General features: G+C 46.3%; 1 protein-coding gene across 4 annotated transcripts in view; it reads right to left on the bottom strand.

Moving 5' to 3' along the window:
- Window positions 1-7,369: 7,369 nt before the first annotated feature.
- Window positions 7,370-14,157, bottom strand: part of SEMA5B (semaphorin 5B) — a 272,794-nt gene continuing 266,006 nt past the window's right edge. For 3 of the 4 annotated variants that reach the window (XM_074594864.1, XM_074594865.1, XM_074594866.1), the window contains one exon: window positions 7,370-9,174. In XM_074594864.1, the coding sequence (XP_074450965.1) occupies window positions 9,019-9,174 (156 nt within the window). In that variant the 3' untranslated portion in view covers window positions 7,370-9,018. Of the gene's footprint in view, window positions 9,175-9,642; window positions 9,713-14,157 lie in introns of all 4 variants that reach the window. The other variant, XM_074594867.1, reaches the window with a different exon arrangement.

Consider the following 14,157-nt stretch of genomic DNA (forward strand, 5'->3'; position numbering starts at 1 on the left):
AGTGTGTGTGTGTGAGTGTGTGAGTATGTGTGTGTGAGAGAGAGTGCGTGTGTGTTGGGTTTTTTTCTTTTGGAAACAGGCTCGGGCAGTGCTGAACTCTGCCTTCATCTTGGTTAATTCGAAAGTCAGCTTTTTAAACAGGAAGCGCAATGACAACTCCACGAGTGGCTTTTTATGAATGAGCAAAACAAACCACGTCAAAATACATTTCAACTATTAGCAAAACAGCATTTTTAATGAATCTCCAAAGCTTTTGGCAATTGAGCTGTGTGTTTGAGAGCGTGCGGTCCCTCGGCTCCGTGCTCGAGGGGAAAAAGCACACGAGAGAGCGCGGGAAGCGATGGTTTTGCCGGAGGGCGTTGACTCTCATGCACATTGAGGTGGTCCTTGCTCGGTGCTGAGCTCGGCACCGCGGTGGCTGCACTGAGCTGATTTAAGCTGACTCAGGGACTGTCCTGGAGCTTGGGGACTGTCCCTTGCCTGGTCACAGCAGCACGGCCACGCGGGCTGTCATAGCTCAGTGAAACGCCTGTGCCGGCAGGGTGAAATTCAGGGGTTGGAGCCAGGGCTTGTGATCACGTCATGCTGGGGGCACTGGGGGCACTGGTGGTGCTGGGCACACTGGTGGGGACACTGGCATGGCAGTAGGACACCCACTTGGCACGCCTTTCCATCGCGGCAGCTTGAGTGCTTTCCGAGGAGGGCATCTGCCCGGCCACAGCTCCCGGCAGCATATGAAGATGGTGCATGAGAGAGTGGAAAGCCTCCCTAAAAATCCCGCTGCAGGTTATTTCTCATTTCTGCACTATCTGCAGCACTTGACGTCCGTTCAGAGGAGGAAATTAACTCGGTCTGACACGTCTCGCTCTTGGTAATGCCCTGGTGCCAACACGCAGCTGCTCAGCCGCTCTGCGGTGGTTACAGCTCGTTCCTCCCAGTCCCTGCTCCGGCGTTTTCATGAGCACTGGTGTTAACTGGGCTGGGCTGCAGTTCCCTGCCACTCCTTTCCTCCATAACGCCCAGCCTTGGCTGTACCCTTGCCCAGGCAAGTGCCCCGCTGGCCACGGATGTTTCCAGCTGTTGATGGAAAAGAACAGCCCAGCAGAAGGGACTGACATGGATGTACAGGGCTACAGCAGGTTCGTCACTGCAACATCTGGCTCAGGGCATCCCTAAAGCATTTATTGCAGGGAGCCGGGAGGAAAGAAGTAGACATGAATCACAAGGAACCTTCTGCTTTTTAATTTTCCTCCGTTCCTCATACTCACCCCCCGAGCGATGCCGGAAGCGGGCTGGAGGGGCCCGTGGTCCCCGCAGAGGGCTCTGCATCCCGGACCAGGGGCCCGCGTTTGCCTGTTTTTGCCTCCCCGGCAAAGCCCGTGGGCAGCGGGTGCTGCTCAGCCCCATCGCCCACAGCACAGCCCTAAGGCTTCGGCTTCACAAAATGCCGATGGGCAACCTGCAAGGTAACGAAGTTTTTGCTGTTTACTACACACAGTTAAGAATCGAAGAGGAAAAGGCACCAGCTGGTATGGATAGTGAAGGTGAGAGGACAAAACACACTGGGGCTAAAAGGGAAACTGTTATGTTAATGAATCAAATTACCAACTAGAAAAAAAAGGATGTGTTGTGGTAGACAGCTTTTAAGGAAAATGGAAATAGGTTCCAATGTGATACTTTGCTCTAATTGTGTGCAGAGGTGTCTTGATGCAAAACAAAACCATTCGGAAACGGCCTCCCTGTGTTACCGTGCAAACTAACTGGGGAAAAAAAAATCCATCTTATTCACAGCAAGTTTGTTTTTACTGATCTTGTGCCTCTCAATTACTTTTTAATGGTCTGCATTGAAAAGAAATTCCTGTATGCACACTTGAGAATATGAAAACACCCAAATGATAGCTTATGATTTAGTAGGATTAAAGTATTATGTATGCAGGTGTAGCACGTTTCAGGTTATTAGTAATCCAATCTATTTTTTACGACATTATGGTGTAATTTTCTGTATGAAACTTCAATATAAGTCTTGAGCTGTATCGGAACATAAACTAAAATGTTCCTGACTCTGTCACTTTTCATGGTCTTTACTTTGATTAATAAATGCAACAGGAGCTATAATGTTCTTCAGTACGAGGCTACGATCATCCTTCAATCAAAACGCATCCCTCAGCTTTTTATAACTTTTCGCAGCAATACGTAGGGCTTGAGAAGGAGCAGCCATAGGCTCCCAGTGCAGCTGTGTGTGTACACCTGAAAGGCCCTGCAGCAGACGGGCGTATTTTCGCTCGCTGCGTCCAGCCAGGCTCCTTGGCACCGTCAGCAGCCGCGGCCTCCGAGACTCGGTGTGCTGTGCCGGGGAGAGGAGGGGAGACTGCAGAACCGGACGTGGCTTTGGCATCCCCAATTTCAGGCAGATTTGCTCTTACCCCATTGGGCACCTTACTTGGAAATACCATTTTTTTTCCAACGCACCCAAAGTCTGGTGCGGAGCCACACTCCTGCACTCAGGTTTGCGTGGGAGGGGAGTCGAATTGCAGCGACAGACTTTGGCGTTATACTCAGGAACACAATTTTGTAAGCACGTAGTCTACAACTCCTGACAAATATAATCCCAACCGGGGCCTCGGGATGCAGCCGGAGCGCAGACAGATGTATGCTGTAATTCCCCATCCCCACTGAGTGAATTTTGCATTGCCCTTGGCCCCCACCGTCAGGAGGAATCTCCTCCACGTCCCCTCAGGGGCCCCGGCCCCACCGCGCATCGCCCACAGAGGGGAAATAACTCAGAGGCTTGCCAGGTTGGTCTGTTTTATTTCTGAATTATTCTTTACATTGTACAATATATAAAAATACAGAGTACCCAAAAAAAATTCACAGTGTCTAAAGGCAGTGATTACAGTCTAGGTCACCTTTATACTAAAGTACCATCAAGTTCAATTGCATAGGAAGGGTGATGTGCCTTCACAACAGAGTCCAATAATACTCTTCAGGTTTTGCTGTTTTGGGGCAAGCATTCCGTGTTTGCGCAATAACTTCCCATGTATCTGAGATCCAGTATCGCATCTGTCACTCTCCCACCTCAATTACAAGCTAAATCCTATCGTTTCCATCTCACGTACGGTTCATCCTCCCTAAACCTTCCTCTGTGGGAATGCTCCTAATTAACCGCACCGCTTTTAAGTATGCGCAGGTTTGGATGTTATCTAAGGAGGGGTGTGCGGATGGAAACCCCACTGTCATGCAGCTGGCTGGCTTTTACATTGTTTGACATTTTGGTATTAAATCATTTTTCCTTCAGTTATTAATGGCCCATCCACACCGACCTCTGCTTGACTCCGTGGCACGCGAATTAAGCGCACCCCGCTCACGGAGGTTTCAGAGTTACTGGAGAGCAGCGTTAATATTTTTCACAATCAGATTTGTTTAAAACCAAAGCGTGGCTGGGACTTGGCGCGAGCCAGATGCTGCTCTTGCGGCACGGAGCCCTCGCGAATAGCCGGGGTGAATTTGCAGCTGAGGCTGGAGGCAGAACAGAAAAAAATCAAGTCCAAGACTCAAACTTTTGTTGAATGCTATAGAGCACTTATATTTGTGGCTGTCTAAATAGTAGGTCGCTGGTTTTGCTCCTCCAGCCAGGACTAATGCAGACACTGAAATTTCCCAAAGGGCCCAAAGGAGGAATTTCCAGGCAGAATGACCAAGACTGGACAAGCTCCACAAGGACCCAGCTCCAGAGAGGTTTCTGTCCAGTTTGGAAGGCTCTGGCAATCAGGCAGCACCAAAATTTGTGGATTTGCTCACCTACCCCAAATCTGTTCTTGAAGCCGCCTGAAGTTTTTTTCCTAAGAAGCTTAAGGGGAACAGTCACTGGGCTTTGGTCACCAGGGCTTTAAAGGGATCTGGTGAAAAAAAATAAATCCTTCCAACCCAAATTACTGGGTATTTCTCTTGTGCCCGACAGCTCCAAGGGGTGCCGTGCCCTGCCGAGCTGCTGGCTGGCTGGCGGGAGCGACGGGCGAGGAATAGACGCAGAGCCTGGGCCACAAACGCCGGAAGCTCCAGGGACACCCAGGGCACCCGGCGCCTGACTGCCATGGCCTGGTGGCTTTTTTTGGACCCCTCTGAAAACCAAAAGCCATGAGGTTGCAGGGTTTCTCTTCCCTAAATTTAAATTTTGTACTAAAACCTCCTAGTGTGACTCTAAGGCAAGGCTTACAGTGGCGATCAATAACTCAGAAAGCAGTTGCTAACTCCTTTAACATGGGAGATGACACTTTTCACGTTCTAATAGATGATGTCTTTTCCTCTAATGGTACAATATTTGTTACTCCTACTTGCTATTTTAATTTTCTTTGCACAATTACTCCCTACTTGTAATTACAAAAACAATAGAGTGACACACATGAGAGACTTGGGAGGCTTATTCGGAAAATATAAGCGGTAACAATAATCTTTTTCTTAATCATCCCTAATCAGAATGATTTAGGGGAGAATCAGCACTTCTAACTAGAAAAATCAATTTGCTTTTCAATTAAAAAATTATATTATTTCATTTACCTCAAAAGTGTTTTTTTAAACCTAACGGAAAGGTTACTAGATTTTTACAGGTTTTTTTCTTCACTTTGTCCCTGTGGAATTTGAATACCAGCACTGCCTTTCTTATTTTTTCTCATTTTGCTAAATATATATATTGTGTGTGTATATATTATAAATATATACTGTATCTATCCACTGATAGATGTATACACTATTAGAAAAAAAAAAAGTTGTTACACAAACTTTACATTTACATTTTTATATATATATATTTATATATATATAACTCTTCCCCCACTACATTTGGTACAAAGAATAAATCAGTCTCGGTGGACAGCAATTTCCTCTCCAGGTGGGCTTAACATCAGATTCACACCGGGGGCGTCAAATTGTCTGCATCAGACGTGGGCTCCACTCCTGCTCTCTGCTGATGTCAAACCAACCGGCTCAATTTCTGAACGTAAGGCATTAAGAACAGTGGTGGTAAGACAACACGCGTTCTTCTCCTATAGTAGCTGTACGGTTCACGTATTTAAGAACAGCCCTGGCTCGTACGCTGAACATTCCAGTGCACCTTTACAGCATCAGCACCTCCTACACCGTGGTTTAATCATCAAGTGGTTTGCCTGTTAACGAGCTGCACAAGTTATTTCCGCTGGGTGATTGCTCGCTGATCAAGTAAAGCCCGACAGCAACAGCACAAGACAGCCTGGATAACAGCGTAACGCACACCCCTTCTGGAGGGAGAAAGGCAGCCACTTCCATGGGAAAAGAAAGAAGGACAGCCTAATGAAAGACACTTCCGCCACATACTTGGCTGTAAGATTTCCATCATATTTTACATACAATATACCTGAATCCTACCCAAAGGGTTTGCAGAGAATGAGCGTCTCTAGACCGACACAGGAACTGCGCAGGGTTCCCCTTCTCCATCTTAGACGTGAAAGAAAAAAACTATAGATATCTCTCAACATCAATCTTTTAGAAATCAATGCTCCCGAACTAACTGCATTTCCAGTGTACTGTAAGATGGCCTTAGGAATAGGAAATTTTAGGAAGTTTAACGTCCAGCTGCAGGAGCAATTCAAGCTGCTACAGGTATCACAGAGCTGATGATCAAGCTGCCGAATTACCTGGATCACAAGAATATCACTGTACATGGTGTCATTAACCTGCCACGCTTTAGAGAGCTCATAAAAAAATGCAACCCTCAGCCCACATTAACATTGTCCTTAAAGAACTGCACTCTCACGCAAACATTAATTGAGTAATAAGCGTTTTGATTTCTTTCTTTCGCGCTGTCTTGCTCTCTCCTGGATTTTACTTTCTGCTCGAATGGAGCCTACAGACCCTTGCTGTGATTGCCAATTATGTGAAAAAGGGCTGAATCCATTTGGATGGTTGGTAAGAAGGAATGTCTTGATGAAACTATAACCACATGCACCACCCTCGAAGCATCTGTCCTCCAATAGCCTACGAAATATCCACCTCCTGAGCGCAATGGCAGTAATGATCTATCTCGGTGAGCTGAACATTTAAATAATTTCAGCTGCTATGTAGCACTTTGGGGAAAAAAAAAAAAATCAATTTACATCGCATTATTCTGCGAAACTGAAAATGGAAAAATGTTAAAGGAGGAAAAAAAAAAAGAAAGATTGAAAATTAAAATAATTGCAAGGTTTGACTCGCTTGCATCCCCCCCACACTCCAGCTGCAATCCTGCCACGTGCACGGTAATTGCACAATGTGTCGATACAGGGAATGTTCTGAAGGGGAAGCTCGGAGATGGTTTTAATAGCTAGAGTGATCTTGGGAGCCAATGTTTTCTTCTGACACACATAAATTAAAGCTGGGAAATCCCATCCTGGTAGTGTAATGTAATAATTTCCAACCCCTGGGCTACGTACTTGCTAGAACTACTTTAAGTCAGGATTTTCAATGTTGCTGAGGGGGACCGCGGAAATGCAGTGAAACAGGGGTGAACTCGTTACGGCACAAGGCACGAAGGCATCACTCCTCTAATGGGGTTTAGGGCCCTGGGAAGAGCCCCCCTGCAGGCGCTGGTACCCAGACCAGCGCTCTCCTGCTTCCCTGGCCATCCTGCTTCCCTCCCGCCGCTCTCGCCCTGGCCGCGCTGCCGGGGGCGTTAGGGCCATCGAGCCGCTGTGCCTGCTTGGAGGGCTGCATCAAGTTGCTTCAGACAGAGCTTCGAGGTCTGCATCAGCTCCTGACCCCGCTGCTTCAAATGTCAGTGTATCTATTCAAGGGCACCTCTCCCTCTCTCTTCCTCTGTTCCCTCTGTTTCACCTGGTGAGACCAGAGCAGAAGCAGGATGAGCTGCTAAATTAGAAAAACAGCTGCTGGAAATGATGGGCACCACTGAGCCTAAGGCATCCTCACGGCAGTGCTAATGACCCCACTTTATTACAAATATCCCTACAGCCTTCAATCACTGCAAACTGAAGTTGACCAAAGTAATTTAAAAATGGGAGGCTACTTTATTCTTGCCTTCTGGTCAAACCACCATAACACAGGCTTACAGAGCCATGTTGGCTTTTCCTCGCAGGAAAAGCAATATACTTGTCACAAGCAACACAGTCTTTCTTCATCTCCTACCGGCTGCCTACGTGAAAGAGCTGAGCACACAGCCCAAGCTGGGCTTCCAAACAAGCAAAGGAACAGCACTGAGAAATGACCAGCGTCGGCTTACAGCGAAATCTGAAATAAAGCGAAGACAAACAGGACCGCTGGGAACACGGCCGAGTCAATGGCCAAGCACGGGCATGGCAATTGCTCGAGTAAGATGCAGACGACAAAGCCAAGCTCGGGACAACGTGGAGCTCATGCGCGTTTCGGGGTGTACTTTTATCTCATGCTCGGTATTGCGACATTCTAAAATCCTTAGCATCAGGAGTTCATCATAAATATTTAGAAACACTGAATGATAACAGCGGTGAACTTGTTCACGTTGCTAACACATTGGATGTAATTGTACATTAAGCACCAGCAATAAGTTTCCTTTTTGCCAAACAATTATGTCAGACAAACATCTGGTTGTAGACAACATGGCTTCTGCATCAAACTAATACAGTTCTCATAGACACAGTCACACACATACACAAAATTACATTTCAAGGCTGGATATACTGTTTAATAATGCTACCGCCCCAATTTACTTCAGTAGCTGCAGCAGCATTTGTTTGTTGGGTTGGTTTTGTTCAGGAAAATTAAAGAAATATTGGCAAACAACGTACATTACTCAGCTGTGTTACTATTTCATAGAGTACTGACTGGAAGACGCTATAAGAATGTGCAGCAGACTTTCTGGGTCATGTCAGACCACGGAAACGTTCCTTACAAAAATACCCTCCCCCTGCAAAGTCAGAATTATTCACTCTTTGAAAGTAAATGAACTAAAAACCAACAATAAAACAAGAGGAAAAATTAGCCCAAAGCATGGTGATTTCCAACAAGAAGAGCATGGCCTCTAAAGTTGCCTTTCCTGGCACACGCCATCAGGATCAAAGCTAGAACAAAAAGAGTTAACGCTGTCTCAGAAAAAATAAGAACAAGAAAGAAAGCAAAAAAGCCCATGGCTCTTGTGCGGCAATCATCACATCTTTTTTTTCCAGTGATATAAACATTTTTGTTTGTTAGGCACTCCGAGTTCATGTGTCCGATGTTATTCCAACATTTACTCTTCTCAGTGTCTCACTGCCTGTATAATTTTCTTTTAATTAAGACTGGAAACATTCTAGAAAGCTTCTTTGGGTAATGCACTTTGTTTGTGTGTTGTTTCTCATCAGCTGAACTGCATATTACCAAAGAAGGCTGCGGAGAGTATTTCCTGTAATATGAAAAGATTCTGTTGAAGATACAGGGAACACTGCCCTAGAAAGTCACTTTTTTTTTTTTTGCAGAAACAGAAAAAAAATTAAAAATAAAAAAAGGAAAAGAAAGAAAAAAACGTTCTTCAAGTTGTTGGCACGATGGAGTCCCACTTGGCCTGTCTCATGAGCTGCGTGTCATCCAGTGCACTATTGCTATCCTGTCTCAGGAAGGATGCTCTTCACGAGACAGACGCCCTTGGTGGCCCCTTGCCCCAGGAGGCCACCTCTTGCCTTGCTCAGAGTGCACCCATGTGTCGCGTGCTGCAGCACGGTGGCCACTGAGCCCAGACACAGCCACCTCCTTGACAACGTCGGCCTTGGACAGCAACGCTGATCTTCCAGCCATAAACACTTGCAGTAGTAAGTGCCATCTCCAGCCAAATGTCCACAAAAGCTCTGCAGAACAGTCCATATGCATTTTTGTCCTTGTAAGGAGATGTGCTGTTTACAAGAAATACAATTAACCAAAGGAAAAAAAAAAAGACCCTACTGTACAATATTTACATCTAAAGGCTGGGCCAGTATTTGGTCCATAAAATCAATTAAAAAAAAATTCATATAGGAAGTGATCCAGTCCTGTAGGATCTGTCCATCATCAGCTGTTGGTAAAGGTCCTTCCAGGGGAGGCCTCGGGCCTGTAGTCATATTTATTCAGTGTACTGGGATAATAGGTTGTCGTGTACACATTGGTTTGCTGCAACGGGTAGAAGTTGGTCCTGTCATCTGGTATCAAATTGTTCTTGTTAAGTGTCTGTAAAAGAGAAGAGGAAATGACAGGCATGGTACTGGTGCCACATAATTACTCTTATCTACCTGCAGACACCTCCCTCTCACCTGCCTTCTCCATCACGGTCTCTGCTGCAGCCACCACCACCTTCCCTCCGGCTGGGAGAGTAAGACGGTACATCGTACTCGCGATGGGGCTAGTCTGCGGGCGACCACGGCTCCTGCCAGGTCTCCTTTGGTGGACCTGTGCTCAGCTACTGCTAGGGCCAGAACACAGAGCCTTCTCCAGGGACACGGAGTCTCCTGGTAGCTGGCGTGTTGTCTGAACATCATTGTCACACAAAACCATGCTGGGCCTACAAGGAACTTGGTGATTAATGGCAGCACTCAATCTAATCTCTTCCAAAATGCTTGTGTTACAGTCTGCATCTCCCTCTCAAACCACTTGCCAAATGGCAGCTTTTTCTCTTTGGAAGAGCAGGTGTGCATTTACCTGATCTCCATCTCCATTGGTAGATATCCAGGTTTGGACCCCCCGATATTAAGTGTGTCACTTCTGTAAGCTACAGTATAAGTAACAAATCATGGTCACTTTTGGAAAAACTAAAATGACTTAAAAAAAATTTAACAACCATGTAACAATTGTTGGCAACAGCAACATAAAAAATGAGAACCACAAATGCCCCTTTTACCATAAAAATTTAGAAATAGGGTTTTTCTCCCTCCCCTCTTCCCCCCGCCCCCGCTTCTTTGATTTTTGCAAGAATTGCTATTACTCTTCCCACCAGCAAGCGCATGTCCCCCTTCCCCCCAGGAGAAAGCCCACCGCTATGCCAGCTGTTACCTATGCACAAGGATAAAATCCCATTTTGGAAGGGGATGCAATAACTCTATGAAGCTTTCTCCATTATTTTTATAGTCATCTGATTTCTGTGAATTTGGCTGAGGAACATTTGTGACAGGTTTTTCAACTAGCCCCTGGCTTAGATTTCTTTCCAGTAGCAGACACTAGGCGTGTTTGCTACAGCATCCTCACGCTCGGGGCACAGCACCTTTAAAAGGGCATGAGCGTCTCTCCTGTCTGGAGCAGAGAGATGGAGAGGTCTAATGGGGCAACAAGTCCTGGGACCTAGCGGTTGTTCTGCCACAATCCAACGCTCCTGGGGGAACCACTTCACCTCAGTTCCCACTTGAGACAAACAGGTCATACCTGACCCAGCTCAGGGCAAGATGAAATTCAATTAATCAGTGCTCAAGCCCATGAAATACCCAGCTCCGTCAGCTTTACTCGACCCATCTAACTTCAGCCACCTAAACTTCAGGCATTGGGGCTCTGTCGGCAAGGCGAGGAGAAGCCTCCTTCCTGCGTGAAGGCAGGTGCAGATGAAAATTGCCTTCTGGGGGAGCCCCTGTCCCCCCAGCCCTGGCAGCCAGCAGGGTGACCTGCTGACAGTGCGTGCCCGACTTTTAGGAGGCTACAGTTATGCGAGGGGGGTCTCGCCTTGTCCATGTGCCCGTGGCACAGTCAGGGCTTAGCTGTACCCCAACTGTGACCGTCGAAATGATCAGAGCTACCCTTAGGCGCAAAGACAAGACCACAGGCAGTACATTTATCTCCCAATTTGTTTGTAATTTTACTGCATGGGGAGGGGGAGAGGAGGAGGAAGAAAAGAAAATGCTTTCTTCTAATCCGATCACAGGCTCACAGCTGGGAGCGGCAACTCATACAAACTTCATACAAGACATTAGGAGGAAAGGCTTTCCTATAGCAAAAGTACCCTGGCAAAGAAATTTCCCAGTTGCTGAAGTAGCGAATGACATTTTTTGGAAATGAGCACTACCTGAAACATATACATGAAAATTGGAGGAGTCCCAGCCTCCTCCGGGTCTGACTGCCATCCCTCCCTGCCTGGACTCTCTAAATTGAGCTCACAGCACGTCACTCGTAGGAACCAAGGAGAGAATTTGTATAGGCACACTCAAAGCGACAAATATTTCCAAGGAACGAGAATTTGTTCCCTTCGATATGGAAGGAAGAAAAGAAATATCATGCTTTGCTCCCAGTCACCCAAAGAAATATTAAACTAGTGTGGGGAACAGACTGCCGCTTGGTGCTGGAGGCTGGGAAACAAGGAAGCCAGGCTCAGTCCTCCGCTGCTTGCTATGCTTCCTTGGGAAATCCAATTAACTGCTCTCTGCTTCAGTGTCTTCTGACCCAGCTTGATAAAAACGATTGAGATCCCCTGTAAAAATGCACTGTGCTGGGTACTACCAGCGAGTGTCTGGGGGAACTGCTCTCTGGTGAACAACGCAGGTCCTTGTACTGGCTGTGCACGATGACTGCCATGTCCTATCGGCGTCTCTAGCCCAGGGCACCCACTGCAGGCAGCGTAACCCCACGGCCACGGGCTGCCACAGCAGGAGGAAGAGGCTGGTTCCCGCTCACACACTCCCTGGGCTCTCTTGAAGGTGATCCAGCATCCAAGTCACTTTTTGGGATGGTTAAGATCCACAACACGCCAGATTACCACAGCTGAAACTTGGTGACATCAAAATCCTGACTTTGGATGGCTCAGGACCATCCCAATCTGAGGACAAGAGCCTCAGGACTCTTCTTTTTTGGCTTTCAGTTAAAAATCTGAGTTTCAACATGTCCCACGGTATTTAAAACTAGCCCCTTACAGCAGACTTAGCATTTAATTAACATGATTTGCATTTTTTTCTCTCTGTCTTGTCTTACTTTCATATAACATTTAATTAGGAAAAAAACCCACAACTGCTCCTTTGCTCTTCTTGGTTTTATTTTCAATGGAGGGCTTATATCTTAGGGAAATACCTTATGAAAATGGTTTAGTGGAATTTATAATGCAATTAGCTCCAAAGAATTTGTCTCCAGAAATGCTGCAATGGCAGTACAGTCCTAAATCAGCATGATCAATGTGCACTGCCTTAACATTTCCCCACACAAACTTATTGTCTGTCTCATTTTAATAAATAGATTATTAGGTTCCTTGGCACTAGAAATTGGTTGATATTTTGAAGAAGGGAAATTAGGCAGCAGTGAATTTTAGAGATGTATACGTATTCATGCATGCACTGCAGGAGAAGAGGTGCGCGGTTACCTCTCTCTGGGCGGGCTCCCATGCTGTTTTACTGAGTTTTAACCGTTGCTCTCGTTCTGCAGTTCTTTGCTGTGACCGTACAGAGATGGCCAATGACTGTCCCTTTGGAAGATACTCCCCCAACGCTATATGGGTTATGCCGTCAAGGTCAGAGCCTCCTGACAACTTGAACTCACTGGAGCTATTGTGGGGATGAAAACAGCCTGCTGTGCCCATAGGCATTCCCACCAATATTTATCAGTCCCAACGGGAAAGGCCAAGAGTCGTCACCACCACACAACTACAGTCGATCACAAAAACTGATACAGACCCAGCCCTTGCTCACAGCCCGATTCCTACAAGGGCCTCTTCACCTCAACCACCTCTGAGCCAAGTCCCCAGTACTGCAGTGGCCGAGAAGTGGTTGCTGAAGACAATGCCCAGTAAGTCCTCATAGAAGGGACAATCCTTTGGTGTTTTTGCAGAGACTTACCTGTGGCTACACTAACTAAGCTGACTAGAGCAGCACAGTGAGCACTAGAGCTCAGGCTGTCCTCAGCAGAGGTTTCAGAGAAGGAAGAAAAACCTGCCTTTGCTGCCTGAGCCCTTCTGCATGACCATCCTGCACCCTTCAGGGAGATGTGTTGGTCGTCTGAGTACTCATCAGACCCTACTGATGACAATTTTCCTGATACTCAACATGAATTTTCCCCTTCTTATTGTCTGCGTCCTCCCATATCAAACACTAATGCTTCCTCCTGCCTGCAGCTACAATCTCTTAGGACTGGTTGCTGGGTAAGCAGGATCAGAAAAGACCAAAAGTCTGATCAGCGTCTACTGCTGAAACATCACTTGGTGCAACATCTCTGTGCCATATACATGATGTATTTCAAACACTGAGGGAAACATATTTCAGGCCCTCATTTTGGTCCCATCCTGCCTTGAGAAGAAAGAAGCATAATATTCCCCATGCAAAAGTGAGGCCAGACCCATATCTATTATGAACACTTGCAGATGTGCTTAGAAAAAGTGCTCCATTCAACTAATAACTAGAAACTCAACAGGTGTCAATGAAATACTTTTACCCACTTCCTCCCTTCCAGCGTGAGCCATGCCATCCTGGCATATTTGATATCATTTGTTTCTTCTGGTCTGTTCACCACTAACCTCAATACAAGAACCTGTTAGCAGAAGGTAAGCCAACCACACGCGCTAACCCAACCAAGTGGAACACACAAAAGCAGGCACAACTTCAACTGCTTTCTTTAAAAGACCCTTTGTTATGTTGCATTAGCATATGACTAATATGTAAAAAAAACTTCTCTGACCCAGGAACTCTGCTTTGTCAAGCAGCGATGTTTTCAGGCGGGCTAAGACGGATATGGTTTTAAGAGCATGTAAAACAGCATCAGCTTTCTCCATTACATGTGATCTGTCAACTAATCACAAGGCCCAGTCTTGTTGCCAGTAAATTGCATGTCTATGCCAAGCACGAGAGAATACGGAGCATTTCAATATTTATAGAAATAGACAAACAAATTGTTGTCTCTCTTGCTATTGTATTAGTTAGAACTGGAAGCGTCTGAGGGGAAAGTTGACAGCAATCCCCCCTTGTGTGCTGCTCTGTTCCCTGGTACTCGTACTGGAGGCAAAATACTGATGTACACTCGCAGGCTGTTTCTCCCAAGGTAGAGCCAAGCGTCGGATGTGTTAAACATGACTGCGTTGTGCCGTATGCATACATTTAATTTCGTTCAGCTTGCTCCATTGATATTTTTAGCCTAAGTCATCATCCAGATTTTCCATTTGTTACTTTTTCTCCAGCAATGCCTTGCCACTACTCCCCCAAATCCTGCCTCTGCTCCAAATCATTAAGTCATCATCCACTGACCTACTTGCTTACATTC

This window comes from Larus michahellis, chromosome 7 (assembly GCF_964199755.1).
Source record: "Larus michahellis chromosome 7, bLarMic1.1, whole genome shotgun sequence".
Lineage (NCBI taxonomy): Eukaryota > Metazoa > Chordata > Aves > Charadriiformes > Laridae > Larus > Larus michahellis.